We start from the raw sequence: 22,238 nt of genomic DNA, 5'->3' as shown, positions 1-22,238 counted from the left end.
AGGTAGCGTCATCTTCCGCCTTCAAGGATGCTAGGAGGGTCCACAGTTATAGTGAAATTTGAGGTTTCGGAGAGAGTGAAGGCCTCGCGTTATGTCACAGCGTTCCTCATTAGTGAATAATAAGCTTCCCCAAAGAGGAAGGTCTCAGGGCTGAAATTCGGTATCTCCTCTCCCCATCCTGCGTTGCAGATAATTATTTCCTCCTGGCGCTACACTTATCTTCACTTACCCTTTTACCTGACCATTAATCTACCTCGCTTGCACGATTTTGCTCTCAAAATACTTCGCCGACTTTCTGGAGTCCTCAGCATGCCAGTGAAACGGAACGCGTCGAAAGCGCGTCTCGTTTCTCGGCCTAGCCCTTACAACAGTTCTGTATCGCTTTTTGAAGCTTCGGACTCTTCGACCATCGTAGAAAATGGGAAAATCGGTCCTAAACGCTCAAAGCGCTCCAAAGTTGTCATTGAAAAAGTGGAGAAGACAGAAGACACTGAAGAGATCATTTCTCCAGCAACTCTGGACCAGGCCAGCGCTATTGACGCTGAACTTTCGGAAAGGCCAAGGAAGCGCGCTTCGAATCCGTCTCCGTCTCCAAAGAAAAATAAACCTATTCAGATGATGCTAGATAAGCCTCACCCCACACCTCCCAGATGGAAGGAAACATACGACGCAATAAAGGAGATGCGGAAGAAATATATCGCTCCAGTGGATACAATGGGCTGTGAGCAAGCTCAACTTAGCGAAATCGATCCAAAGGTAGGCAGGATGTTCTTTCTGTTCCTGTCCATTTTACTGATCTTTTGCCTGCCTAGGGACGGAGACTGTCCACTCTTGTGTCCCTCATGTTATCGTCTCAGACGAAAGACGAAGTTACTGATGCTGCTGTAAAGAAACTGCGAAAAGCTCTTGGGGAAAGCATCACAGTGGAAGCTCTAATACAAGCGGATGAGAGTACAATATCCGAAGCTATTAATAAGGTTGGCTTCTGGCGTAGGAAGACACAGTAAGTATTACAATCGGCTCATGCATAATGCAAAGAATCCGATCATGCTGCCTGACCAGGTATATCAAGCAAGCAGCAATCCGCTTGCGTGATGACTTCGGCTCAGACGTTCCCAAAACGGTGGACGAACTCTGTTCTCTCCCAGGAGTAGGGCCTAAAATGGCCTTTTTGTGCCTTCAACGGGCTTGGGACATGTGAGTTTCATCGTTCTTTCATTTACTATGTCGATGTAAATTTGTTGCAGCAATGATGGCATTGGCGTCGATGTTCATGTCCACAGGATAACAAACCGGCTTCGCTGGCACAAGCCGCAGACTAAAACTCCAGAGGAGACGAGGTATACTCTTTCATTATTTACTTTGTGTGTCAATTGTGCCTTCAACTCACGCGTCTTAGATTAAACTTGCAGTCTTGGCTTCCGAAGGAACTCCATCCGGATATAAACCACTTGCTTGTTGGATTTGGACAGGTCAGTAACGCTTCGTTATCCGGTGCAACTGGACCCAGTCTAACTTTGATATCTTTTTAGACAATTTGCCTGCCTGTTGGACCGCGATGCGACGATTGCACACTAAGTACATCGGGTCTTTGCCCCAGTGCACAAAATGTAAAGACTTCCAAATCACGCAAAGCCCTACAGCTCCGCGAGGAGGTTGTCGTCGAAGAAATAGATGCAACGTAGAACTGGACTTTTGTAGACTTCTCGCTCGTCTTGCTCTTTCGTCATATTGGTTTTGTCTTTGCTTTGACATGCTTTCGGATAATCTGCAACACCCACTTTGTAGCCCTACGATCCCTTAATTAATCCAAGTCTTGTAAATATAGTTTTTGGTAAACTGAAGCCAGATTTTGCATGCCTTGCGATGTGCTTTTGAAATAGGAATTCCTTTCTCTTGCTCCTTTCGCAAAGGGTATCTGACTAATTAGCTTCCTCCGAAATAAACGGTGTAGTTCGTCTCTTTTCTTGAACTGACAGCCTTATCTTCCAAAGGAACTGCATCAAGGTATTGCTGGCTTGCTTCTTGCTTGTTCGACCGTTGCCCGTAACAAACGTACGTTGTTACACCAGATCTTTACTCTTCTCGGGTAACTAGTATTCACCGTAATCTATTGTGTACATGTACGGACATCACTCACTCATTTTTATTTATATGTTCAAGGTCTACGATAATTCCATCGCCATATCCCAAAATTGCTTTTCGAGCATCGTACACTTTCCCCATACCTCTCTCCACTGCTCGAAACGCTTTGGCGAAGGAGGATCTTCTCGCGCAGCCAATTCAAGAATATCTGCCAGAAAGAAGCATAAATCAGTCATTAGAGGACGTTTGGAGAGACTTCAGGAAACAGCTAGACGAACCTAGGCCAGAACGTACAGCATTTTGGTAACGGACGCCGGAGTAATCTTCGATCCACCTCAGATATGGATTTCCTTCCCATTTGACCCATGGGTTCGGTTTTTGTGCTTGGCTTTTTAACCACAGACCGACTTCACCGTAGCCTAATAAGCACGCAGCGAGCGTTACTATCAAGTGCGTCTCATCGCCTTTGTCACGAATGAGAAAACATAATATCTAGAATTAAAAGTTGCCATGATTAGGATTTCTGATGTCGACTCACCACGCAAACCTGAATCGAGTAGAAATGCTCCATATGCTGTCGTTGCCGGAGATTCTGGAGTACTTTCAAGCTCGATCTCGGTAATGCCGAGTTCTGCCGCGCAATATGACTTGTGCATAGTCACTTCATTTAATACATTGACAATTGTGTCAGTTGCGGGTTTGATGTCAGCGAAGCGGCGAGACTTGGCTACAAGCAGACTAAATGTGTTTAAGATCAACGACAAGAAAGAGATCACCGCAAATGCAGGTCGAAAACGTACCCGTAGGCACGCGCGTAATATTTGAGGTACTGATAGTCTTGCCTAGTAAATCAACGAGTGTCAAACACGCATACTTATGAGGAATAGATGAAGACGGACTTGACGAAATGCAGGAAGCTCTCACGACGGAGAGTTCCTTCCCCGAGTTGCTTGACGAATGGGTGCTCGACGTACTGCTTCCAGACGGACGCATTTGACCGAATGAGTGCACGCGTAAATGGGTATGGATCTTCCTTTGTCGGCCTACGCAAGTAGTCCTTAGCTTATTTTAGCAACTAAGATGACGATGACTACGCACGGAGGAACAACTCTCGGTAAAAATGCATGCATATGGTTCAGTGGGCCGTTACCCTTCCCAAATGAAAACGCAGTTTTGATCCCGGCGTGCGTGTACTCCGATGCAAGGCGGACAGCTTCCATAACTATAGGAGTAAAATTATGGGTCCGTCTGCGAGATGCTTTTGATTCAGGACGCATACATACCACTATTTCCTCGTGCAAGATAGCAGGCGATAGCAGAGCTAAGCGTGCAGCCCGTACCATGCGTGCTCGTAGAGTCGATTCGCGGTCGAGCGAAAACAGTAGTCACATTTCCTTCGCGCTCGTATAGAATGTCAATCACAAGTGATGCATCTGCATTAACGGGCTTCGTTTGTAGTATCTCCATGTTCTCGTCAATGCCTTCCCATATCACCCTAACACGGTTATCCGTTTCGTGACTTGCAACGAAAGAGCTTATATCACCAGCCATTACGGTGAAATGTCCACCCTTCAACAGAACGTCGCACGAACCGAGTTTTGCCAAGCTCGAAGCCGCGTCTAAGGCATCATCGATCGATGATATCGCCTTCTGCTCGTCCGTAGATAATTCTTTAAGCAATAACTCAGCCTCTGCCTTGTTCGGGGTAACTAATGTTGCGAGTGGGAAGAGCTCCTTTGCTAACACTGCAACAGCCTCTGCTTCCAATAGGGTGTGTCCAGATGTTGAGACGCAGACCGGATCGATAACAAGAGGCGGAACGGGCTTTTCTTTGTACAATTCTCTTAAGCACCTTGCGACAGCCCGAGCATTTGCGGCATCATAAAGCATTCCGGTCTTAAATGCAGCAACGCCAGTGTCCGTTAGAACCGAAGTTAACTGGTTGAGGTGTTATCAGCATGTGATTATTTGTTAATATTGATAACGCATTTCTGACCTGCTTCTCGATGAAATCCGGAGGAACGGGGAATACTCCTTGTACTCCGGTGGTATTCTGGGCTGTCAAAGCAGTAGCTACGCTCGTCCCATAGCATTGCAACGCAGTGAAGGTCTTTAGGTCTGCCTGAAGAATAGCGCAAATACCAAACATGTATTTTACTCAATTCAAGAAGCAAGTCGAAGGGAAAATGTTAGCACTACCTGAATTCCTGCACCACCGCTCGGGTCCGTCCCAGCAATGGTCATAACCACTGGGTATTTCGACGAAGCCTTTGGCTTAGACATCGTGTTGATGTTGGCGGTTCAAGAGAAAAGAAAGAAAATATAATCATCTGATGACGCAACTCGAGATCGACTTTTGAATAGCTCAGGATCTCGGCTTCGCGGCTCCGAGCATCACTGAGCAGATAAAGCCAGTCTGTAGTTGTGCATTACCTATGTATTTAAATTTATTACGTGGCTAAATTCCACAAATCTACCAACTACTCGATGCACAAAAGTATATGTGGGCTGGGTCCAGAATCCTTAGTATGAAAGGAAGTGCTCGTTTCTGAAAGGATTGAATCACTGGAAGAATGGCAGTAACGACAATAAGAGAACTTACTCTTTCGCCTCTTTTCCCAGTTCTGCAATGCTGAACGAATGTATTATTCTCTGAGTTTAGATGTAATAGCGTAATTTCATTACTCTGATAACTGAGGTGGGTGCTGTGCGTTAGATTATGAGTGTGTCTAGACTCGGTCTATCGTACTCTCCAAAAAAGATCCGGAAAACAAGGAAAAATTGTCAACACAATCCAACAAGCCGCCGTACTTCAGAAAGCGTCCTTCCGGATATCTTTTTAGCCCTCTCAGCTCCCGAATCAGCAATCGTTTGAATATGACCGGGATCTGCTCGCAACCTGAAGAACTCGGTACGTGGCCCTTTCAGTGTCTCCTCAAGTGCCTCGGAAAGATCATTCTTCAGAGCACCGTGATTTCGTTCTCGATATCGTTCAGCGACATCGTGCACGTCTTCATCTATACAACCGGCAAGGAGAGTAAGGAGATTGGATGTTCCTGGTCTTGCCTCGGGATCGTAACTTATGTACGGAAGTGAATCTGTGACGGCACTACGAATTTTCTTGTGGATGATTGTCGCATCGTCTGTTAGCAGAATGCGAGAATTCTCGTCTACAGCAGATTTTGACATCTTAGCCGATGGATCTTTCAACGAAAGTATGCGCTTGGAGGGGTCTGAAGGGAAGAATGGCGTAAGACACCAAAACAGAAACGGGACATGCTGCAACTTACTGATTACACAAGTAGGGAGTGGGAAAAATGAATTGTTAGTCGTCCGACTGAACGATTCCGCAAGGTCGCGACACAACTCGAGGTGCTGTTGCTGGTCATCTCCGACAGGAACGTGCGTCGATCTGGTAGGATCGGATAATTAGATCTTATTTACGGAGTAAAGATATATAAAAACTTGTACCTATAAGCCATGATATCTGCTGCTTGTAGAACGGGATAGGTGAACAGACCAGTATTCAGCATGGATTCATCAACTTCCGATTCGTCATTAGCATTCCGGGAAACGGCGAGTCTGCTCTATTGGAAGGGTCAAATGGCATAGAAAGACCGATTGAAACAAACACACCTTCCACGTCGTCATACGCCGTAATTTTCCAAAAGGTGTGATGCAGTTCAGTAGCCAAGCAAGCTCAACATGGTCAGGATTCTAATAGAAGGTCACTAAAAACAGTCCATATTTTAGCAGTGTCCCACAAACCTGGTCTTGGTGGAATATGATTGATCTTTGCGGATCGAGCCCAATTGCTATCAATGTAGCAAAAATATCATTCTTTGCTTCGAGCAATTTTTTCGGATCCTGAGGTAATGTTAAAGCATGCCAGCCGACCACGGAGAAAATTAGCTGGTCCTCAGGTCGGGCCTCCTGCTGCATTTTGACCCAGTTTTTGAGTGCGCCTAGATAGTTTCCTATCTGAATTCATAAGTAACCACGCCAAAATCGGACGAAGAGTTGAAACGAACATGGGGCACGCCGGTCGGCTGAATTCCGGAGAAAATAACCTTTGGCTTGTTACATTTGCTTGCTGAGTTTATGTACCTCCTTGCACAAGTTCGACATCGTAGCAGTCGAGGATTACTGAGCATAATTGCTCTTTGTATAGCCGTACGCTCCAAAGGGGGATTGAGATAGGACCGAGCGGAGGAAGAGAAGTTAGAGAACGCGTCGCGGCGCGTGCGACTTTGGTCCTTACGCCCATGATCCTGGCGTCTGCTTAGTGATGTCCTCTGCTCTCTCACTTTCCCTAGGGGTCTCCGTTGCTTGTCTGTTAATATAATACCTCCACTGCCATCAAGCTGTCCGAAATGGAACCTCCCGAGGCTACTCAATTCAAAAATGTCACCCATCTCTTTGAAGAGGCTTCCCAAGGTCTGCTTCTTCAATCAATTGGCCCGAGCCACCTTCTCAAATTGATTTAAGAAATGGGGATCGATGAATTACTCATGGTAGACGGCTTCACACTGTATGAGGCAATGAGCGCTGTTGAGGTGAGTACCATCAGTGTTTGCTATTCAGACACGAGTTGAACAGCACGATCAGATAGGTGACCCTCGCATGGACAGCGGAGCGCCTTTGTCCAGTGGCGAGCAGCAACCCAACTTCGACCCACTTACACCACTGCTGCCGGAGGAAGTCTGCTGGATCCTTGATCGGGCCATGGCTTGCGAGGTGAATGCAGATGACGGTCTGTCCCGCGCTAGCCGTGTTTGTTCATTGCTGTATCTTGTGCCTATAGATGCACTGGCACGCCGGGAACGCACTTGCTCAGACGGTGTATACTTGTTTATACATGCATCACCTGTCAACCATCAACCATGACGTTATCCATCCAAGAGCTTTAGCTGCGTTTACAGACAAGCGACTGCCAGTTCAGCTGATCTCTCTTGTTATTCGTGCGGGGATGATAGGAATGGTAAAATGCTGTGACTTGGCATATAGAGAATTAATCAAGGGTAATGTTCACGACGTGAGTGCAGATTTTTCTTTTCTTACTTTTCGCTGAATTCGTCAGTGCGAAGACTGGCAAGGTGAAAAATCCGACACCAGTTTACTTGAAAGCATGACACCGCAACGAGTCATCGGCTTATTAGAAGAGGCCGAGATTTGGCTGACACTAGATGAAGGTCTGTCTCCATTCTTCTCAGAATTAGGACGCTCATCTGATATGATTTACAGTTGTTGATCTTCCGTTTCGTTATGAACTCCTAATCCGAATTCGATTACGAAAGGTAAATACATTCTATGTAGTATATTCAGTATACTGACACTGCATACAGGCGTTGGTTCGACTCTTTAGCCTTGAAGTACCACAAAAAATGCCTTTCGTTGTACCTCTTTTAGCAGAAACCCGACATCTACTTGCAAAAATCAAGCAACACTCCATTGATTCACCTGCTGATGGTTCTCCAGCGTATGCAGCTTTTGACCCACGCATTACACGAAGGCTTCATTCTATCATGCCGATGCGCCCTTTAACAATTCCCTCTCAGCCGGGAACTTTGAAAGCTTTGGACGGCCTATTAAATGGTTGGGAGGTGCTTTATCAACTTTCCAGTTGTGAAAGTTTATTGGCTTGGAATGTAATGTTTTCACAATGTATAGGTATTGATCCGAATTTAATAGAATCATTTTTAGACAGACGGACTTTTTCGGGCGAGTAGTCCAGCGTGGACTTTGAGTCGACTTCCGTTCATAAGGTCCCTGGCCCAAGTAGGTGCTTACCTTTTTCCAAAGCCAGATTGCTTAGACTGAAATTCTAGACTGTTTTCTCGAATGGATCCACTATCCTGGATAGGTTTGCCGTATCCTGGCTCGTGGAGCATTTCTTCCTTGAAATTGCGCATGTCAATTTCAGCCATCTAGTGTCCCTCTTTGAACGAAATTTCGGTTACTCCTCAAATTCGTTTGAGGAGTTCCACAGTACTCTGACAAGGGTGGGTGTGCTAGAGTTATTAGTTCGCCGTGGTTAATTAAATCCTTTTCCAGTTGCTAGTTCAACATACTTGGGCTTCATACCATAATCGGCCTCGTCAACGACGACATTCCATGAAGACAGTATTTGATTGGCACGATTTATACGACTCAGCGTTGTCAACGACGGCAAGAATGACGCCTCGAGTAAGCTACATTATCTTCAAACAATATGTGTAAAAAATGCTGACTTCATTATCAGGATAGTTCAGATTCTAGAGTACTGAAATGCATTCCATTGGTGATCTTGCATTGGCGAGCGGGGATCGTCCGAGATATTATTTTGTCAGGATTCGAATTGGAGTTGTACGCCGCCGAAGAACGTCCCTTTGCGTATTGGTATCTATCGGAGGTCCTTGGTAGCCACGAGGCAATACTTCAGGAGCTATTAAACGCAGTTCCCGAGGGTAGGACTTATACATTCTTGTTGTAAACATTAGATTCTTATATTCCTTATTTTATTCAGATACACCTGCTCACAACCATCTTCTGGCACAGCTACAGTATATCTCGTCATTAAAGGAAATATCTTTGGGATGCTTTACGGTGAGTAATTCGCCTATTGACTAGGCTATCAAAAATGACCTCATGGTTCGTATTCAACGTTATCTTAGGTCTTATGTCATCCTTCAAAATTTGATATTACACGACGGTGGACGAACTTTACCGTCCGTTACAAATGGGCACTCCGGAAGAAATTTGCGGATATCACGACGCCGGATCCGTTCTTACCGGACTATCGTGCGTACATCGAGAGAGAGAAAGCAATACTGTCAGAGGATGAAGTGAATTCAGCTTACAAATCTCTCTTTCTGTCATCCTTACTTATTTTTCATTTTATCAAGAACGGAAGGCGCCAAATGGCTATCGGTCTATTTGATTGCGCGCTGCTGCGACTCGTGCAACTTGGTTCTTTAGCCGACAAGGACATCGCTTTACAACTATGTCGGACAGAGTTCATGCAATATGTGCGTCTTCCTCGATACATACTACCGACATGTCGTCGGTGTCTAATTAGTATTACCTTCAACGTATCCAGCACCTAGCCGGCTTAATGTTTGTCTGCGAGAACGTGAAAGCGACCCTAGCATCTACATTGAATACTCCGGCTTTAGAGCAATTACGGTTTGAGTGGGACCTTGATGTCTGCCCGTGGTTCCCGCAAGTGGAATTGTAGTCGCAGTCTTCAGCGTTGGGAGCACAAGTCTGATTTGAAATCGCTGTTCGTTGTTGCACACGCACATCCGTTTCCTATTTCACGCTCGGATGTATCATTTATCGAGTAGAATAATAAAGCAAGACATTTATGCACAAAAAGGTGCAGCAATAGCCTGAGCAATTTTTTCAGCTACGAACTACGAGAGACAGTTCTGGAGAATGCACTACTTGGATTCGACAAGATTCAAAGGTATACATCTTGTGTGTCTGGAGGTAAAGCATCACAGTTTATTCTCGTAGACAAACTTATACTCAATGCCTCCATTCAAATTGTGCTAGTGCAGTCAATTCAATAACGGATGAAATTCATCTTGTATCTCTAACGTACCAACACATCACCTCCCTTTCTCCCTTTCACTTTAGCCTTGTGTGGTGGGCACTCAGATAATCCTTTCTTCTGACAAAACTTGCATAGAAGTGGCTGGGGCTGGATGTATTCACACTTATTGTAGATGGTATGAGATTGGTACAGAGGTAAGAAATGAACAATGACTTACCTTTCCCCTTCGATCCTGGCAATTGCCACAAGGCCTTGGGTTCCTTCTATTGTTGGTGTTCGTGTTGATTGTGATGCTTTCATCTGATTTAAAACTAGTCAAAAGCACTTCACAGTAAGCTTTGTACTACTGACTGGGAATACTATTTGTTCCAGGCATTGTGCTGGATGCATGATGATACATGCTCAGATCAAGATTAATATTCTGAAGCAGGTATTGACTCTGGTTTTCTATGTCCTTGGACACATCTCTTGTTGCTTTCACACTAGGAGGACATACTCCTAGATTGAGATGGTCTGTAATATCATTGTATAAATAGGATGAAGAGCTATAGTAATAGGTTATAGAAGATGCTTACTGTTACACAGTGTTTGAAGCTGACTAGACAATATATGAATACTATTAATCAAACAACAGATCAAGTCTACATACTCATTACAACCCAAGCAGATGCAATCAATTGGATGGCTTGCACCAGGCATCTCAACAGGCTGTACAGACAATAGTTAGTAATAAAACTAAAATCATTTGGCTCTGTAAATAATATACAAATGTAAACATGTCTCCACAAAGGTTATGGCCATAATAGTTGTTTTCACTGTAGAGCACATTATTAGTCAAATCAGCAGTATTAGAAAGTAAGCTAGTAACCTTCTGCAGTGATGCATACTAATGTTTTGTTGAATACATCACCAAAACGTGCAGAGTCTGACAAGACAATATATTTACATGTAGACTTTATAAGCGAATATAAGGATCCACAATATGTAAAAAATATATGTCTTAGCAGTAAATTCCAATACATTTTCGTGTTCGATTTGGTGATGTAGATATGAAAAAATGTGAAGAGTGATGCTTCAGGAGATAGAAAGGAATACAGTTGATGTTACTCTCACTCACTACCAATCCTCTCATTTATATATCTGAGGTTCTGCAGTATATGTTATTAGTGTAGTATGAAAGATTGTATACAACCGGGAGGTGTTCCAATGACAGACTAGAGAAAAAGGAAAGCAATCACTACTGGAAGCCATACATACAATGTAGTGCTACTAAATACAGAATGTGATGTTGGAAATCATGTATCATGTTGAAATTCAGGTTATAGAGTCTAACTTCAATGTGTCCCCATGATCAGATTGTAGATGTTCTCACACAAGCATCACTCCAGCCATGAGTTGAATCAGGAAGTCTTCAATCAAGAACCATGATCGAGGCTAAATCCTCTTAAACTAAGACTAGCTTAAACGGTTTTAAACCTTGGTCCGAACCTAGCAACAGACTTTGAGTCCGGTCCGAAGCTGTTTTTAAAGATCAAAGTAAGTCAAAGTTGGTGATCGGACCGTGGACCGGTCAATTACTCTAATCATCCCCCATTTGCTCATCGCCTGAATCCTCTACAACGTCTACTCAATCGCCTCCACCTGCTCTTTCAACTCCACCGCCTTCTCTCTTTCCGGGAACACCAACGGCAAGCACATACTGAACCAGATATACACTACTACCACCCTATACAACGAATCCAACTTCAACAGCGTGTCGATCTTCAGAGACGCAGCGTCGGATGACGCTTCCTTTCCCCTCGGCGCATCTCGTACAAAGCAAAAAGCTTCGAGGAGTCCGACGCCTCCGACCCCACGAAGAAATTCAAAAAAGAGCTTGACGTGCATGTCCCTTTCTGTTCCACAGAAGCAAATTTGCTCTTCACTTCCGTCATGAAGTCCTCCATCTGCAATCTAATCTTGACTATGTGATTGTGAACGGGTATCAGTCCGAATACGAAATCACTAGAAGTGTAAGGTTTACTGAGTACCTAATATTTGATAACACGGTCTATTCTATATGCAAGTTCCAAGAAGAAGAAAAAAGAGGCAGGGGGGGGGGGGAGGGGAGTAAGGATAATGAGGAAGAGGAGACAGAGACAATAATGATAGTTTTGGATACTCGGATATTAGAGGTGTATTGTATTCTAAGTCAGCAAGACTGTTTAAAGTAAGTAATAATCACTGAGCAGAGGTGAGCGTTGAGATTATACTGTGAACGCTACTCCAGATGCCTCCTTAGACCTCGACCTCACAACAACTGCTTCATCCCCACTTTCATCCTCATCGCCATCTTCATCTTCATCTTCATATTCATCCTCCAGCTGTTCTTCCATAATTTCATCATCCAAAACGTCCTTCTCCTCACTCTCGCTCTCTCCGAGCCCCTCCTCGTCATCCTCGACCCTCCCCTGCATAGCCATCGCCTGCATCCTCTGCAACGTCCACTCAATCCCCTCCTCCACCTCCTCTTTCAACTTCACAGCCCTCTCCCTCTCAGGAAACGCCAACGGCAACCTCAAACTAAACCACATATACACCACCACAACCCTATACAACGACTCCAACTTCAACAGCGTGTCGATCTTCAATGGCGGAACACCCTCAGAGGAGGAGGAGGAGGAGGAGGAGGAGGATTTGGATGAAGCTTCCTTCGCCCGTGCATCTCGTACAAAGTCCCGCGCTTCAAGTAGCCCAACCCCACGAAGACATTCAAACAGCTTAACATGCATCTCCTTCCTATACGAATTAATAAACCTCTTCGCAGCCATCTTCACCGCTCCATCTCTCCAAATCACAGGTGCCAAAAAAACTCTCAACCTCTCCTCAAGCGTAAAATCTTTACAATACGTATCAATCACAGGTACAACATCCTCCGCCATCTTCCCCAAATCTCGTAACGCATAACAAGGCGCAAGTCTCGCCGTACTCCGAAGAATATCAAAAACAGCACTGAATTTAGTTTGTTTTTGTTTTTGTGGACGGACGAGTTGTTCGAGAGAGTGGAACATGTTTTGTGTTGTTGGTAAGATCGCGCGTTTTGAGACGGGTACGGAGCGGGATTCGACGGCTTTGCGGACTGTTGGGAGGTCTCGTTCGTGTATGGTTGTGACGACTCCACCTGGGTCGGTGTCTGTGCCGTGCATGCCGAAACGGCCTGCTCGGCCTGCGATTTGTTTGAGTTGGGAGAGGGAGAGGGCGCGTTGGTTCGTTCCGTCCCATTTTTGGGAGCTTTCGAAGACTATGCGTTTGATTTTCCTGTGTGATAATACCGTTAAGTTTAATATCGATAAAGCGAGGTAAGGCGATGAGAACGTACAAGTTCAGACCCATGCCTATGGCATCGCTCCCAACGAGCACGTCATACCCCGAATCAGGGTCGTTGAATCGTTCGGCTTGTTCACTCCGTACTTCAGGAGGCAAACGTCCATAAATAATCGCACATCGCATACCCGTCGCTTCTTCTATCTGCTCTTTCAAGCTGAATAGCATACTCCGAGAGAACGAGACCACACAGTCACCCTTTTGGATCTTTGTTAGGTCTCCCTTGAGGGATTTAGAAGCGACTGTGAGAGGTGTAAGACGCTCGTAACGATGTACTATGAGCTCGTCCCCGACGTCCTTAAGCATTTCTTGAACAAGTGGAACTGCCCCTGCTTCTCCACAGAGATGGATTTCCTCTGCGTGTAACCCCAGAACTGCAGCTGTCCAAGCTCCGCCACGTTCTGGATCAGAAAGCATTTGGATTTCATCTACGACAGCGACTTCGTATCGTTTGCTCGTATCAATCATCTCCACTGTACAGCTTAGTAGATTAGCGTCCTCGGAGATCATGCGGACCTCTTCTCCGGTGACGAGATTACATAGTCGCTTGAACGTTTCGGGTGGAGCAGACGGATCAGCACCGAGAGGAACAATTCGACCATTATTGAGTCGATCGAAGATTTCGTAAGCGAGGAGTCGGAGAGGCGAGGCGTAGACACCACGTCTCGACGCAGCGAGTGCACGTAGTGCATTATGTGTTTTCCCACTATTCGTCGGTCCGACGTGCATATGAATTTTTCGTCGTAGCATGCGAGCTGTCGGGTACCACTCTTCCGGATGTGTATGGTCCACGGCGTTCTGTAAAGACTCGAGAGTGCTAAATACCGGAGGAGGAGCGAGCTCTCGTGCTTGAGGGTTCTCCAACGCCCAAGCCATGAACCTTCGAGTCAGCGCATGGTCAATAGCATCAGATACATTTTCCCTCGCGTTATCCAGAATCCGATTCATCTGCCACTTTTCATCTTCCTCTGGAGGGAACCAACCACCAAACGCCGTTGGTGTCTCCTCAGCAAATGCTTTTAAAAGCTTCTTCGCCCATGCAGGAGAGACGCCCACTTCTCTCAGTCGTGCAGTTGTCGAAGGAGCCCGAGCCCAATTGTAAGTGCTGTAAGCTAGTCTTTTTCGAATATTCGGGACGGCCATCGTATACCCCGGTAAGTGTTTGCCACGCCTTCGTGAGTTGAAACCATTTTGCCATGTGTCGGCTTCCGGGGGTGCGATGTCTTCGTATCGAGCGGTGGCTAATTTCTTTGGGTCTGATTTGTGTTTCCATTTGCTTGAGCTTCGTTGGAGTACCGCAGATGTTTGGAAGCTACGTCTTGATATGCTAGCATCTAGAAGCGAGATTCTGCATCCTCTGCATAGCGAGAAGGATGCTCTGAGCATGGACGGCAATGACGAGAGGTCAAAAAGCCGAAGACAGTCAAAGTCAAAAAAAGTTGCGTCTTTCCAGTTACGGCAATTCTTCATGATCGACGCTTCTTCTACTCCCGGTTCCGACTTTCTTTACTTCTTCAACCGACGACGATGGCGACTGTCCCTCCACGCCTCCTCAAATCCCTCAATCGTCTCCGATGTTCAATATTCCAAACTTCATTCAACCCAACTTCCCGACGAACAGGCGCTAAATACCTCAAATCGCGTCTTCGCGGCCCGTCCATGGTCGAATACTACCCTCCTCGCGACGAACATTCCATCGGCGCGCTCAACAGGATGTATCCGGGTTGGAACCTTGTTGATATCGAGGAAGTACGGAGGAATATCTCTATACAGGAGCATAAGGATAGAGGGAAGGGTGCTCCGAAGAAGGCTAAGAATAAGGGTAAGTGTATATTCGTTCATGAATTGCATGAGCTTGTCTGACCCATTTAATGTCTTCCGTTTCTGCTAATAGAGGAATCTCGTCGTGTAAAGAAGAAGCGGTAGCTTGTTGTTGCTTTCTCATTACGCACCTTGAACTGTTATATCACTGCTACCCTCGAGTTCGCGACGATACACCTTCAATCTTATCTATCAGCAATTTTTCTACTCACCTACATACCGAGCTGTAGAGACCATCTAATAAATACTACACGCATCATTTTCAGTATTTCTGATGTAACAACTTGAAATGGTAGCAAAACTCTACAAAGCTATAAGCTATAAGCATAGAACAAAGTGTAGAACCTTGAAAAGAAATAATGCGATTATAATTCATGCAAGGCTAATTTCGAAAAAGTCGAGACGAGACGCGACGCGCTTCTGAAAATTCCACTTTCTCTGCCTCTGCACTTTTGCCTTGCCTCCTCGTAAAGTCATGTCCCCCATCACACGTCCAACAGCAACTTCCTCTCAACTCAACTCAAAATCAAAATCAAAACCTCCGGGAAAGGACAAAGACAAAGACAAACCCTCCAAACTGAAACAAAAAAGGAAGGAGAAGGAAACTGAAAAGTCGAAGGCCATAAAATCCAAAGCACTCATTGACGATTCCGACCTGGAATCAGATGATGTAGAAGAGGTAGAGGTAGCACCGGAGCCGGAAACAGAATCGTCTAGCTCACTCGTCCCACCCGGTTCGACGAGACTCACCACTCTCCTTGACGGAGACGACTTCGATTACGATACGTTAGAAGGGAATGATGACCTCGAGTTATGGGTTTTACGTGTTCCTGAGGGGGTGAGTTTCCGTTCACCATACTTCTTCTACGTTCCGCTAGTGCTACTACTTTACGGTTCTATTCGGCTTGAATAGTATTGCAGCATGGATTCACTTACGAAAAATCGTATCCAGATAAAACCAAAATACCTATCAAACCTCACCCTCACCCTCCCACCTCCTACAACCTCAACGTCCTCCCAAAAACTCGGAAAGCTCGAAGGGAAGACCGCGACGTACGACGTTTGGTCCGTTCCTTCCTCTTCTACCAACACTACTTCGTTCAATGCCGATGACGACGGAGATGATGAACAAGGACGAGACGTCGGGAATACAGTCGGAGGGGAAGAACTCCTCGGTTTGGGTTGTCTTTTACCTAGACGGAGGAAGGAAGGGAAGCTGTTCGTTGGTAAGTACTCCAATCTCTACTCTTCTTCCATCGTTTCTTCTCTATCTAGAGATTTACTAATACACATTTCCTATATCCACACTCGATTGTGAATCTACGACAGCCCCGAAACCAATAACACACCACCTCGTCCTAACCGCTCAACCGACCCTCCCAACCCCGCCTCCGTCCTCACCTGAGGCCGAGACTAACAATTCTGGAGAATGCACGCTGAAAACGAGTGAGGGTATATACAGAAGCCCTGCGCGGTACCAACATCCCAAACACCTCCTTAAACACCGGTTCATACCAACAGGCGCAAGCGAAGGCAACCACTCTTCATCGTCGAAGACAGGTGGTGAAGCTGTCGGTGAAGAAAACAGAATAGAAGTCGACGGGCGGGCTTCTACTAGTAAGACGAAGGTCAAGGCGACCCCAAGCAAGACAGAGAAGGAGAAGAAGAAAAAGGAGAAGAAGGAGAAGAAGGAAACCGAGAAAGAGGAGGACGTAACCGAGAGCCCGACGAAGAAGAAACGAAAAGCAGAGGGTGAATCGAAGAAGAAGAGCAAAAAAGCAAAAACGACTACTGTTGAATCATGACATTCCTCGCGTACAGAAATTGTCTAAGCCTGTAGCTTATACCTAGAACCCTATGAAAATAGGCTTTTAAATGGAAATGGGTAACTTTAGAAACTTGTAGGGATAAGACTGATCCACTCTGATACCTACTCTAGCAATCTACATCCTACGAGTTTTCTCTACACACTCAAGGGTAGACTTGATGTACAGCAATTCTTAGTACTATTCTCAGTATCTCAACATTATGAACTCAACCAGAGCAATAACAAATGATTACGAAAGCAAAGCAGCAACAAAGACAGGACAGGAATCTCAAGTCGAGACAGACAGACAGACAGACAGACAGGCAGCCGACAAAGAGGTTAAATCTCCTTTAAAAGGCATACATTGTAAAAACACGAATTCCGAGTACGAAAAACGATGCTAAGACGAAAGCGAACAGAACGGGGAGAGAAAAGAAGTGAAAGCGAATGCAAAAAAGCTAAACGAAACAAAAAAAAAAAAAGTCGAAGACGAAAAGAACAGAAAGAAAGATTTCTCCATAACGTTACACCAGAATAATATAAACCACCGTCCTTAATTTCCACTCTCCTTGACCTAGCAGCCAACAGCGTATGTTATCCCAACTTATCCACAGGAGATTCCGCGGTCTTGCTAGGTAAGAAAATCGCCGAAGCGCCCAAAATCTTCTTCACCTCGTCGTCTATCCCCTCGAACACGCTCTTCGTAGGTACACCCTTCACGCGCCCCGGACATTCCCTCTCCCTCTCTTCATAGCTCCCACCAATCACCTCCACCCACCCTTGTCGCGTCTCTACAAGTGCGCGGAGAGAATCAGGAACAGCAAGTACACCATCTTCGTTCGGTCCTAATCCCAACGAAGCAGGATTCGGTAATGGCACAGTAGAAGGTCCACCATTCACACCATTAATCCCATTCGCACCCGCACCACTCCCACCACCAGGAACAGACGAATCCCCCTTTTTCTTCTTCTTATTCACCTTCGGCCCATCTTTCTTTTGTAATTTGGTATACGTGCTAAGGATGTTCTTGTCCAGCGTTTCTCGCATATCGACGTACTCCTGGTACGCCAGCCTTTCCCGTGCGAGCTCTACGAGCCGCATACGACGCGCCTTGTTCGTCGCTGCTACTTCACGGAATTGGCGTTGGGCTTGTCGGAGCGCGATTGAGATTTGGTCGTCGACTGAATTAGAGAAATCAGGCTATACAGAATTTTATGTTCAGTTCAGTTCAATATCTAGAATAGATGTGAAATAAATAATTAGAGAAACTACGTACTTCACTGTCAATGAGACCCCAAGACTGGACGAAGCCCAGAGTTCTTTGCTCTAACTCTGGCACCACGACCTTCTCTTTCGGGTAAGGGGGTCCATTAGACGATGAACCTGAAGTACTCGCTTTCGCCTCATGTGCTTCTTCCAGTTCTTTATAAGTCTTATATGCTGACTGGTCCTTATCAGCTAGCAACGACGATACCAAACGTTCCGACACAGGACCCAGCCCCTTATCCGTCGCCAAGTCCGCATCAGACAACGTCGTCGCATCCCACTTCGTTAACGGCGCATTCGGCGGGGCGCCACTATTCGAAATCGCCGCTGCATTCCTCGAAGCCGTAAAATCCAAAGCTGAAGGTACACCACCATAAATCTGCATATCCTCATCCTCCCACTGTTCCGTATAATGTCGACCCAGCTCAGGCATGATATATGGTCCTGAAGTATCCCCATCGTACTCCAACCAACCGATATCCTCTTCTCGTATTGGTCGCAACCAAGGCTCTATTGACGTGTAAAATGTAGTAATCGGTACTTGACTTTGGGGTGCTTTGGCCTTTGAGAAGTCTTCTTTCACTTCGATGGGTTTTCGCGGCCCCGCTGGTAAGGTGGGTATACGCAAAGGTTGTGGAGGCAAAAGTTTCTGTGGCGTTGGTGGGCGAGACCAGTCCGGAGCGACTGAAGTCTATCAAAATGCTGTCAGAAAGTATTCTTATATAATACAAGGTGGCGTAGACACAACTACCTTAGGATGCGAAGAGTTGCCAAGCTTTGACTTGTTGATATGATGTTCTTTATGAGGAAGGGGAAGCGGGGTGGTTTTTCGAGGTCTTTGTGAATCTAACCCGGTGTCAACCAAACTTCTTCGCGAGTAACACTCTCAACGTACCATGTTCGGCGTCAGACTCATCCTCTCTTTTCCGTTTCTTCTTACTGGAGGTCACGTCATTAATTTTTGTTACTAGTTTAGATACATGGAGTGTACTCACACTTTGGCCATCCCTGGAGGTAATTTCTGGGGTACTGGAGTGGAAGGGTTGATGATAGGAACAACACTCGAGGATGGCCCACCCGTCGATGTCGAGGTAATGGATGGAGATAAATTGCGTTCGTCCTGATCAAGGCTTGGTGTACCTGCACTCACAAAGTGCATGGTTATAAGAAATATTCGAACATTGAATACAAAGATTCAGAATAGTGGTCCAAGGGTTGAAAGACGGCATTGAAATGGTCGACGTTCGCGTAGGTGGCGACATTGGGAGGAAATCGAAATGTGCAAAGGTCGTGCGCGAGCCACGAACATCCGAAGTTGTAGCACAATTCAACCACATTCGCGATAAACATCACAAATCGAGCACATCCCGGGGTATGATCGGAGCGACCAGATCGCGGAAAGAACCCAGGAAAGGTAAATCCAAGGCCGTTGGAAATATCAACATCAAACAAGAACACAAGAAAGCATTACAAGTCAGCACAATTCACACAAACACACAAAAGTAAACCACAAAGTGATGAACGCACGACTCGATTCACGCTTTATCCTATTATGCGGTAACGCCTTTGCCTTCCCCTTCTCAATCTCGCGCATCCTTCGCATCTCCTGTTCGATAATTTTGAGGTCCTCAGCTGCCTTTCTCGCGCGTTCGACCGCGCGCCGCTTGAGCTCGTTGAGCTCATCCGTGGTCGATTTGAGCTCTTCTAGCGAGGGAACCAACTCCTGCGGCGCAACCAGCAGCGGGTTACGCAGCTGTGGGTGCAAGTCGGTCGAGTATGGCACGAGCTGTTGGGACATCGGAGCGGTGTTACAGGTGAAGCAGGTACGTCGACAAGCGGTGTTCCGAGAGTGGTGGCCAGAAGTGGACGCATGAAAGAGATGTTTCCGAGCAGGGAGAACACGAATCTGCACTCAGAACATGAGCGTTGCTTGGGCGCTGGAGAGCTATGAGGACGAGGTAGGTGACGGCGGCGAGCGACTCGTCGTGGTAAAGAAGCACAGCCTAAAACACAGCGCCTTCCTAATCAAGCAGCCTCCAATCGCATATGTAATCACGCGCGTATAACAACATTAAAATAAAATGTATCCGATCCGATTATCATAATTTTACACTACAAATCTAATGGGTTATCGTCCGTGTTTCGCTCCGACGTTTTGTCCGAGCAGTGACACTATCTCAAAACAAAGAACAAGCAACGACTGTCCGACAAGGTCCATCATAGAAGAATGCAAGGGCATCGCGTACATATCGGGGTCCCGGTTCCGCTTCCACAAAAATTCTGTAAGAACTCGGGCATAGACCAACGAAATTAAGACCTAATATGCACAATCAGGAATGCCACAAGAGCACGGTAACTATGTTCACGTACCGTGATACCGAAGAATACAATAGCGAACGCGAAAAAAACGAACGGAAGATCCAACCACCCTACTCCCCGAAGGACTGATAGGAAGCAAATCTCTATAGGGACTGTGATAAGAAATAGTGTGATCGCCACCGTGCGGGCACTCGGCTGCGGCGACGTCTCGTGCGTATGGGAGGCGGTGGGGAGCATTGCCATTGCCGCGGCATGTAATGATGTAGAGATCCGTGACACTGTAACAGACCCTACTGCGCCAGGGAGACCTTTGTAATAACAGCAAAAGTCAGATTAAATCAAACAGTAAAGCAACAGTACATACCGCTAATAATGACTGCTAGTAGGGCGTATCCGTCGTAACGAGAGACAAACGTGTCTAGGATGATGCCAGTCCCCGAGCTAATGGCCATAGCTCCAAAGAGCGGGGACCATCCTTGCTTGATAAGATCCCGAACGTAGCTATTTCGACTTACCATGTATGCGCATATACACGATGACACGACGAGCATGATGCAAATAACGAATGGAAGTGGGGTATTCACAAAATTGATAAGGAACGACGATACAAGTCCAAGTAGACATAATGTGATGAGATCACCGAGACAGGCGGCGACAGGAGGAGCGATATTGTCTGAACAGTAGCTTAATAACTGGAAAAGGTATTATTGACACGACATACCCGGATTCAGAGAGAACTTTCTGCAAAAGACAACGAGTGTGCACATAAACGAGCCCAAAATTAAACTTGACAGGCATGCCGAAGCCATGCCGGAAGAAGCAACCATGATAAATCTTAAACGGGTCACCGTCAGCCATGTATAATTACTCTGCCTAATCTGTTTATACGCACTCAGCTAAACCTGATTTTGGTTTCTGTGGATCATTGGGAAGGTGCGGGTGTGGTCGCCGTATGAAGAGCGAGCGATGGTCAGCACTTGGTGGACCTGTTCTTGGCAAAATACGGCCAAGCGCAAAGGAGGTGACAGCGGCGATGAAAGAGACGATGGTAGCTTGAACTTGTAAAAGAGCCATATTTCCTGCAAGGATGGCATTGCGAGTCTTCCTTTCGTCGAGCTCCCCTACATTAGCCTGGGAACGCGTCAGATAAACTAATATTGCCAAAATTCATACAAAACTTACCGCCGTCCCTAAACGCGACGACAAGTTCATTTCTAAGTTTCCTTTGAGATTCAGAACGACAGGTATAATAATTATGAGCTCGTCTATTCGCTTCATCGCTTTCCAATGCTGCAGGGTTCCACGGTCAGGCAAAGCCGGGTAAGTAATGGCCGAATATGTTGTTGCTTACCGATACATGGTCTAACAGCTCTCCGGTAAAAAGTAAACCGACTGTTGTGAGAAGGAGCGTAGGCGCGGTCTGCGAGAGCGAATATATATTAACCAATATGTTATGATTTTGACAAGAGACCATGCCACGCACCTCGATGACAATGTCCTTGACCTGCGTCCATGTACCCTCATTTCTCTTTTCCGACAAGTCACGCCTGCGCGACTGGCTATCCGACCCCAGAAGTGCAATGTTGTCCTCATCATCCGACGCCGTCCCATCCTCCGACTCAAAGTTGTCCACAGAAGGCGACTGCAAAGTAGCCACCCTCGTCTCCTGTTGCCCCTCCTGGCCCTCCCTATCCTCAACAACATTGAGCGAGGTCATTTCGACAAAAGAAGAGTTGACGTCTGCAGAAGAGATTGCCCTTTTGTGAAACCTATCCTGCATGCAAAGTGCGCTAGGATGGCCGTTGTAAAGGTCACTTTGCGAAGGCGGAGTACTCGTGCTGTGAGGTGGTCGTGGTCAAAGATGAAGCATGGCTTTCCGCTTACCTGATGACAGTCTCTGATCCACATCAACGGTAACCCTCTCCTTCGCCTCACTCCTGAACAAGGGTAAATCTTTTTATTTCTACTCGGCTGCAATTTTTTCGTTTGTGGTATCGGAAACAATTCCTTGTCGTTGTGCCTGACCTGCAAAGGAAACGC

The 22,238-nt window shown here is 46.1% G+C and overlaps 9 protein-coding genes across 9 annotated transcripts; 4 read left to right on the top strand and 5 right to left on the bottom strand.

Annotated features, from left to right (window-relative positions):
• Window positions 1-618: 618 nt before the first annotated feature.
• Window positions 619-1,685, top strand: FOMMEDRAFT_78487 (DNA glycosylase; the record flags this gene model as incomplete). The annotated part of the gene is made up of 6 exons (XM_007264314.1): window positions 619-756; window positions 813-1,003; window positions 1,063-1,197; window positions 1,248-1,340; window positions 1,400-1,472; window positions 1,533-1,685. The coding sequence occupies 6 exons, from the start codon at window positions 619-621 to the stop codon at window positions 1,683-1,685; spliced, it is 783 nt and encodes a 260-aa protein (XP_007264376.1).
• Window positions 1,686-2,085: 400 nt separating this feature from the next.
• On the bottom strand, window positions 2,086-4,372 carry FOMMEDRAFT_104743 (uncharacterized protein). The gene is made up of 9 exons (XM_007264313.1): window positions 4,285-4,372; window positions 4,082-4,207; window positions 3,369-4,023; window positions 3,184-3,307; window positions 2,985-3,128; window positions 2,886-2,927; window positions 2,624-2,823; window positions 2,364-2,549; window positions 2,086-2,293 (listed from the first exon to the last, which is right to left on the bottom strand). Exons 1-9 carry the CDS (start codon window positions 4,366-4,368, stop codon window positions 2,166-2,168), a joined length of 1,689 nt encoding a protein of 562 aa, XP_007264375.1. The 5' UTR covers window positions 4,369-4,372; the 3' UTR covers window positions 2,086-2,165.
• A 315-nt stretch (window positions 4,373-4,687) lies between these two features.
• FOMMEDRAFT_119786 (tryptophanyl-tRNA synthetase) lies at window positions 4,688-6,259 on the bottom strand. The gene is made up of 6 exons (XM_007264312.1): window positions 6,117-6,259; window positions 5,854-6,066; window positions 5,722-5,802; window positions 5,557-5,672; window positions 5,376-5,497; window positions 4,688-5,318 (listed from the first exon to the last, which is right to left on the bottom strand). The coding sequence occupies exons 1-6, from the start codon at window positions 6,237-6,239 to the stop codon at window positions 4,870-4,872; spliced, it is 1,104 nt and encodes a 367-aa protein (XP_007264374.1). The 5' UTR covers window positions 6,240-6,259; the 3' UTR covers window positions 4,688-4,869.
• A 96-nt stretch (window positions 6,260-6,355) lies between these two features.
• FOMMEDRAFT_166473 (uncharacterized protein) lies at window positions 6,356-9,410 on the top strand (the record flags this gene model as incomplete). The annotated part of the gene is made up of 15 exons (XM_007264311.1): window positions 6,356-6,522; window positions 6,574-6,641; window positions 6,694-6,822; window positions 6,890-7,120; window positions 7,166-7,277; window positions 7,330-7,382; window positions 7,431-7,733; window positions 7,789-7,863; window positions 7,914-8,087; window positions 8,140-8,271; window positions 8,327-8,531; window positions 8,591-8,670; window positions 8,739-8,909; window positions 8,970-9,092; window positions 9,240-9,410. Exons 1-15 carry the CDS (start codon window positions 6,459-6,461, stop codon window positions 9,408-9,410), a joined length of 2,091 nt encoding a protein of 696 aa, XP_007264373.1. The 5' UTR covers window positions 6,356-6,458.
• Window positions 9,411-11,868: 2,458 nt separating this feature from the next.
• Window positions 11,869-13,861, bottom strand: FOMMEDRAFT_78358 (P-loop containing nucleoside triphosphate hydrolase protein; the record flags this gene model as incomplete). Its single annotated transcript, XM_007264310.1, has 2 exons — window positions 11,869-12,919; window positions 12,981-13,861. The coding sequence occupies 2 exons, from the start codon at window positions 13,859-13,861 to the stop codon at window positions 11,869-11,871; spliced, it is 1,932 nt and encodes a 643-aa protein (XP_007264372.1).
• Window positions 13,862-14,512: 651 nt separating this feature from the next.
• On the top strand, window positions 14,513-14,911 carry FOMMEDRAFT_153626 (uncharacterized protein; the record flags this gene model as incomplete). The annotated part of the gene is made up of 2 exons (XM_007264309.1): window positions 14,513-14,807; window positions 14,880-14,911. The coding sequence occupies 2 exons, from the start codon at window positions 14,513-14,515 to the stop codon at window positions 14,909-14,911; spliced, it is 327 nt and encodes a 108-aa protein (XP_007264371.1).
• Window positions 14,912-15,281: 370 nt separating this feature from the next.
• On the top strand, window positions 15,282-16,657 carry FOMMEDRAFT_166471 (uncharacterized protein; the record flags this gene model as incomplete). Its single annotated transcript, XM_007264308.1, has 3 exons — window positions 15,282-15,644; window positions 15,759-16,032; window positions 16,136-16,657. 3 exons carry the CDS (start codon window positions 15,282-15,284, stop codon window positions 16,609-16,611), a joined length of 1,113 nt encoding a protein of 370 aa, XP_007264370.1. The 3' UTR covers window positions 16,612-16,657.
• Window positions 16,658-16,940: 283 nt separating this feature from the next.
• Window positions 16,941-19,798, bottom strand: FOMMEDRAFT_166470 (uncharacterized protein). The gene is made up of 6 exons (XM_007264307.1): window positions 19,407-19,798; window positions 18,875-19,019; window positions 18,775-18,818; window positions 18,631-18,725; window positions 17,890-18,570; window positions 16,941-17,813 (listed from the first exon to the last, which is right to left on the bottom strand). The coding sequence occupies exons 1-6, from the start codon at window positions 19,675-19,677 to the stop codon at window positions 17,208-17,210; spliced, it is 1,842 nt and encodes a 613-aa protein (XP_007264369.1). The 5' UTR covers window positions 19,678-19,798; the 3' UTR covers window positions 16,941-17,207.
• Window positions 19,799-20,007: 209 nt separating this feature from the next.
• On the bottom strand, window positions 20,008-21,915 carry FOMMEDRAFT_78077 (solute carrier family 41 member 1; the record flags this gene model as incomplete). The annotated part of the gene is made up of 8 exons (XM_007264306.1): window positions 20,008-20,196; window positions 20,250-20,506; window positions 20,563-20,871; window positions 20,920-21,032; window positions 21,091-21,329; window positions 21,381-21,488; window positions 21,550-21,618; window positions 21,682-21,915. The coding sequence occupies 8 exons, from the start codon at window positions 21,913-21,915 to the stop codon at window positions 20,008-20,010; spliced, it is 1,518 nt and encodes a 505-aa protein (XP_007264368.1).
• Window positions 21,916-22,238: the final 323 nt, after the last annotated feature.

The sequence above is a fragment of the Fomitiporia mediterranea genome (genome assembly GCF_000271605.1).
Source record: "Fomitiporia mediterranea MF3/22 unplaced genomic scaffold FOMMEscaffold_3, whole genome shotgun sequence".
NCBI classification, from domain to species: domain Eukaryota; kingdom Fungi; phylum Basidiomycota; class Agaricomycetes; order Hymenochaetales; family Hymenochaetaceae; genus Fomitiporia; species Fomitiporia mediterranea.
Note: the sequence above shows the minus strand (reverse complement) of the source record. Positions and strands in the feature narration are given on the sequence as shown.

What these genes read in the sequence shown, in the direction of transcription:
- FOMMEDRAFT_104743 (XM_007264313.1), bottom strand. Translation starts at nt 4,368, where the DNA reads ATGTCTAAGCCAAAGGCTTCGTCGAAATACCCAGTGGTTATGACCATT. An exon ending in CGGATTTCATCGAGAAGCAG is followed by an intron (nt 4,024 to 4,081) that starts GTCAGAAATGCG and finishes CACCTCAACCAG; the next exon opens with TTAACTTCGGTTCTAACGGA. An exon ending in TATTACGCGCGTGCCTACGG is followed by an intron (nt 2,824 to 2,885) that starts GTACGTTTTCGA and finishes AAACACATTTAG; the next exon opens with TCTGCTTGTAGCCAAGTCTC.
- FOMMEDRAFT_119786 (XM_007264312.1), bottom strand. Translation starts at nt 6,239, where the DNA reads ATGCTCAGTAATCCTCGACTGCTACGATGTCGAACTTGTGCAAGGAGG. An exon ending in GCAGATATCATGGCTTATAG is followed by an intron (nt 5,498 to 5,556) that starts GTACAAGTTTTT and finishes CGATCCTACCAG; the next exon opens with ATCGACGCACGTTCCTGTCG. An exon ending in ACTCCCTACTTGTGTAATCA is followed by an intron (nt 5,319 to 5,375) that starts GTAAGTTGCAGC and finishes TCTTCCCTTCAG; the next exon opens with ACCCCTCCAAGCGCATACTT.
- FOMMEDRAFT_166470 (XM_007264307.1), bottom strand. Translation starts at nt 19,677, where the DNA reads ATGTCCCAACAGCTCGTGCCATACTCGACCGACTTGCACCCACAGCTG. An exon ending in GATAAAGCGTGAATCGAGTC is followed by an intron (nt 19,020 to 19,406) that starts GTGCGTTCATCA and finishes TTGTGAGTGCAG; the next exon opens with GTACACCAAGCCTTGATCAG. An exon ending in GGGGTCTCATTGACAGTGAA is followed by an intron (nt 17,814 to 17,889) that starts GTACGTAGTTTC and finishes AATTCTGTATAG; the next exon opens with CCTGATTTCTCTAATTCAGT.